A 4,591-nucleotide genomic window follows, 5' to 3' on the forward strand; every position below is an offset into this window, starting at 1 on the left:
TGTGAAGGTAACTGTGTGATTATAACTTGGGTTTTCTAGAAATTTTGGTGAAGGTTACCTGTTTATTACTGTTGGAAATTTTGCCAGTTTTATAGGTCCATTCCAGACTTTTGGGGTGCTTGGTGAATTTTAGTTATGCTGAGAAACATTAAGAACCTGTCTATTTGGTCCGATGGATGGATAAAAGTGTTTATTTTAAAGGTAATTGGGAACCCAATCAAACTGATTAGTCGGTATGTAACCGGCTGGATACCTGACAGTTCTAATGTGCACATTGTCATTTATCTCTATACTGATTTACGAGCCCGATCAAACTAATGGCTGACTAAAAGTTTGTTGCGTGTGAGGACTCAAATGACACATAGTCTGTAGTAATAAAAAATCTGTCACAGAGATAATTAATAGGTTTATCCAAAGAATTTCTAGAATAGTAAAATTATCTTCTATGATCTAGCTGAATTATGCAGCTAACACCAATGTTTAAAACGGTTTATATATGATATAATATATCAATTGTTACGCGTCTATGTAATTGCAATCATCGTGAGATTCATTCACAAGCCGACGACTTATAAATTGAGGTGTAGTGTGTATTACAATGTTATTTTATTCTTATATTTTCTTGGAAGTTTACATAAACTGGTTTTAGTACGACTGTCGACTAGTCATTCAAAACTGAGCAAGATGAGTATTACTATATAAGGGCAATGAAATTGATACGTGTAGGAAATTGGGTGAAAATAATTTTAAAATACTGTTCCATAATAATGATTTTATTTAACTACTTATGTGTTAGATTTTACATAATCTTATAAAGTACATACATAGATTTTACTACACGTCTACTACTGCCGGCACGAAAGCAATTTAAGGGATCCATTTAAACGATGATTCTAACAAAAGCAGAAGTAAATTAAATAAAGGACTGAATAGATTGAGAACATAACATACAAATCAAAAGAAAATAAAGTCTTCAATTTCGAGAGCTAAATAAATATTTAAATCACACACAGAAATAACACAATCAAGACTTTAATAAGTCCTCTTAGAATCTTCTAGAATCATATCAGCCCCTTTCTCAGCTACAGCCATAACAGCAGTCTGAGTATTTCCACTAGTTATCAAAGGTATCACACTAGCATCTATCACTCTTAGACCTTCGATCCCAAAAACCCTCAATCTTCCATCAACCACAGACCCCATAGAACATGTACTACTAAAATCATGATTTGACCCCATCATAGCTAAAACATAGTTCTTCCAATACGCTGAAGTGTCTACTGGAATATTTCTACATTCAGTCAAATCTGGATGTACCAGTTCACCATTATAGTGTTCAAACATTTTCGTATCAGCTACGTGAATGAAATCATTTATGTAATCTATAATATCGTCCATATCTTCAAAATGAGTAAAGAAACCTGATATTACAATTGGAGGTACTTTATAATCATTGTTTTTAAGAAGAACATGTCCTCTTGATTTTGGATTTAACAATACTAATTTTGTGAAAAGAGTTTCGCTACCTTTAGTTAAATTATACAAAGATTGGCATATATCATCGTTGAAAGAGTAAACTGTAGAACATAAGGATAATATAGCGTCAGAATCACTTGGTATGACATAGTTTATAGTCTGATAATCTGGATAAGTCTGAACCTTATTCAGAGCAACATTGCCTGCAACTGTAGGCCAAGGAAAGTTATGTGGGTCATCTGCAACTTGTAGTTTGCTTTTGATATTAAATTTATGAGCCAAAATTACGCTTACATGGTCTTGGTAGTTTTTGCCAACTGGCAGATTTGCTACTAAAGGAATCCCATGGCTTTCTATATGGTCTTTAGGTCCTATACCTGAGAGCATCAGTAGATGAGGAGATTTAATGGCACCTGCCGTAATAATGACTTCTCTTTGACCTTCTATAGTTATCAGTTTATCATTTTTCACGGCTGTGACTCCTATAGCTCTGTTACCTTCAAAATTAATTTTAATAACTTCTGTTTCTTTAAGCACGTGTAAATTTTCACGATATTTAGCAGGCGTTAGATAAGCATACGCCATGCTTTGTCGATAACCATTTTTGATCATAAGTATTGGTTCATAATAACCCATTGTATGAAATCCATTTGCATCCATCAGTATATTATGTCCTGCTTCTTTGAAAGCTTTCAAATATTTATGACTAACTTTATGATGTTGTTTAGTTAGTCCCACATTTCCTTTAGTCCCGTGAAATATGGCGTTATGTGAGTCTAGAATAACTTCGTCATCTAGACTTTCAGATCTTTTGAAATATGGTAGAAGATTCTTATAGTTCCATGCTTCATCTTTAAGTATATGTGCCCAAGTGTCATAGTCTTTCGGATTTCCTCTGTTATAGAAGTGATGGCCTAGACTGCTGCTGCCTCCAAGCATTTTCCCACTGGTAAGTTCTAGAACTTTGTTCTTGTGCTCTTGGGCCGTGTAGCCATCGTTGATCGTTGTAAAATTCCAGTCGTATTGAGAATTCGGGAGGTAGTTGAATGTTCCAGGGTACTAAAAAGAAAAATAAAATAGATTGTTGTATCGTTATTGCTTAATGCAGTTAAGAGGTTGATGAGACGTCCGAAACGAATATCATATAAACGAAGTCACAATTTTATCACACAAAAAATGTGCAATAATCTTGATTTAAGGTATTTTGTCTTCGAAAGAGTGGCTGACCACTCCCTCACCTGCTGCTAACTTTGTCATACTTTCTCGTTTTAATCATAGTTCTGCAAATTGACTGTATTCATATTGACACTTATTTTCTTTACCAATCTTGTAACACTTTTTTCATTGTTATGATTAATTCAACACTTACAACGGATTCCAAAGGTGGATCTCCACCAGCCTCTATGAGCAGTACTTGGTAATTGCCATCCTCAGTGAGTCTGTTAGCGAGGATACAGCCTGCCGTACCTCCTCCGACTATGATGAAGTCATAGCTGGTTATAGCAATTTCTGTAAAGAAACATTCATAAGAATTAGGCTTATTTATAGCTAATAAGTCACTTCTGAGAATACAGTCTTATGAGGTCATTTATTTGTAGGTAAAGGAGTGCAGTATAGTTTATCAATATTATGAAGTTTGTCTGTTTGCGTGAATTTCCTAATTTCAGGAACAATGTAAGTACTGGTTCGATTTGAAAAATTATTTTAGTATTAGATAGCCTATTTCTTAAAGAATGCTGTATATTTGTTTATCATGGTGTGTGTACTAAAGAGTTCCGAATTAACGGATGCTATTCACATAATAAACAAAAATATTGACTTGATACTTACCATCTAAAGGTGTGTCTCGTGGCCATAGATATGAAGTCAGATTCATTAACAGAATCAGCTGAAGACCTGTTTGTATAAGCTTGGTTCTTGACTGCAATGTAAGGACATCCATAGTTTATTTGTCACCTGAAAACCATTCATTTTATTATTACAATCTATTGACAAAAGACACTTCTTATACATTTAGAGTACTCGTACACTAAACAGTCGGCCGACAGAGCTGATTATTGTCATGTACGTAACCATTTCCATACTGATTTATCAGCCCGACTGTCTGACCGACTGGCCGACTAAAAGTTTGCAGTGTGCTTTACGGGAACAAATGTCAATTAAGATAAACTTTAATTTAGAAATGCATAGATAAACTTACTAAAAAGTAGTTGCTGCTGTCCACTGCTGAAAGTACGCCTCCGTTTACCAAAACCCTCTTCTCTACTACAGATACTTGGTATTTTGATGTATTCATTATTAACCTACTTTAAAACAATATCACTGGTGACTCACCTTTCTAATGATGCGTAAATAATATTATTTTTGTGCCAACACATTAATTAACAGACTAAATAACTGGGTTCATATTCACACTTCCACCGTACAAGAAATACTTGAGTGTCATATTTTGAAATATTTTATTTTTAAGGGGGCGAATAGGGCACCATGGCACACTGAATTGAAATTAATATGATGAGATAGGAATTGATTGATTCATGGTACATTTCAAAAACATTATTTTACTTCTATTTATCTGAATCAGATTTGAGAAGTAAGTTTCGGATAAATAATATTGTTTTTTTTTTAAAGTAATATTTATTAAACTATATATAAATTGTGATTGGTCTTATATTGTGTTGTAAAATTAATATTTGTTTTGAAGTTGAAGAGACCTCATCCTCCCCGTTTTACATTATTATAACAGGTGTTTTCAAAATTTTGTAAATGTCTGTTTCAAAACAAAAGGATTTTTTGCATAAATTAATAAGTCTGTTATGTTCGATTTAAAGTTGCTAATTAGTTTTTAATATTATAGTGCATGAACTCTGAAAAATTATATGATTTTTAAGAATTCTGCAATTAGCGACATTATAAAAATACTACTACTATAATCCCTACTAATATTATAAATGCAAAAGTAACTCTGTCTGTCTGTTACGCTTTCACGTCTAAACCAATGAACTGATTTTAATAAAATTTAGTACAGGGATAGTGTTGACCTTGAGAAAGATCATTGGATAGTTTTTATCCCGGACTTTTGAAGAATTCTCTTGGAAACGCGATATAACCGTCC

The 4,591-nt window shown here is 33.3% G+C and overlaps 1 protein-coding gene across 1 annotated transcript; it reads right to left on the bottom strand.

Annotated features, from left to right (window-relative positions):
- Positions 1–778: 778 nt before the first annotated feature.
- On the bottom strand, positions 779–3,911 carry LOC110371456 (ecdysone oxidase). Its single transcript, XM_064042370.1, has 4 exons — positions 3,811–3,911; positions 3,307–3,432; positions 2,846–2,985; positions 779–2,535 (listed from the first exon to the last, which is right to left on the bottom strand). Exons 2-4 carry the CDS (start codon positions 3,416–3,418, stop codon positions 1,033–1,035), a joined length of 1,755 nt encoding a protein of 584 aa, XP_063898440.1. The 5' UTR covers positions 3,419–3,432; positions 3,811–3,911; the 3' UTR covers positions 779–1,032.
- Positions 3,912–4,591: the final 680 nt, after the last annotated feature.

Source organism: Helicoverpa armigera, chromosome 28 (genome assembly GCF_030705265.1).
Source record: "Helicoverpa armigera isolate CAAS_96S chromosome 28, ASM3070526v1, whole genome shotgun sequence".
NCBI classification, from domain to species: domain Eukaryota; kingdom Metazoa; phylum Arthropoda; class Insecta; order Lepidoptera; family Noctuidae; genus Helicoverpa; species Helicoverpa armigera.

Bases quoted from the DNA above. Each gene is read 5' to 3' on its own strand.
- LOC110371456 (XM_064042370.1), bottom strand. From the start codon at position 3,418: ATGGATGTCCTTACATTGCAGTCAAGAACCAAGCTTATACAAACAGGT. The intron at 2,986-3,306 runs GTAAGTATCAAG...GTTTCTTTACAG, and splicing joins ACGAGACACACCTTTAGATG to AAATTGCTATAACCAGCTAT. The intron at 2,536-2,845 runs GTAAGTGTTGAA...TTTTCTTTTTAG, and splicing joins ATCCACCTTTGGAATCCGTT to TACCCTGGAACATTCAACTA.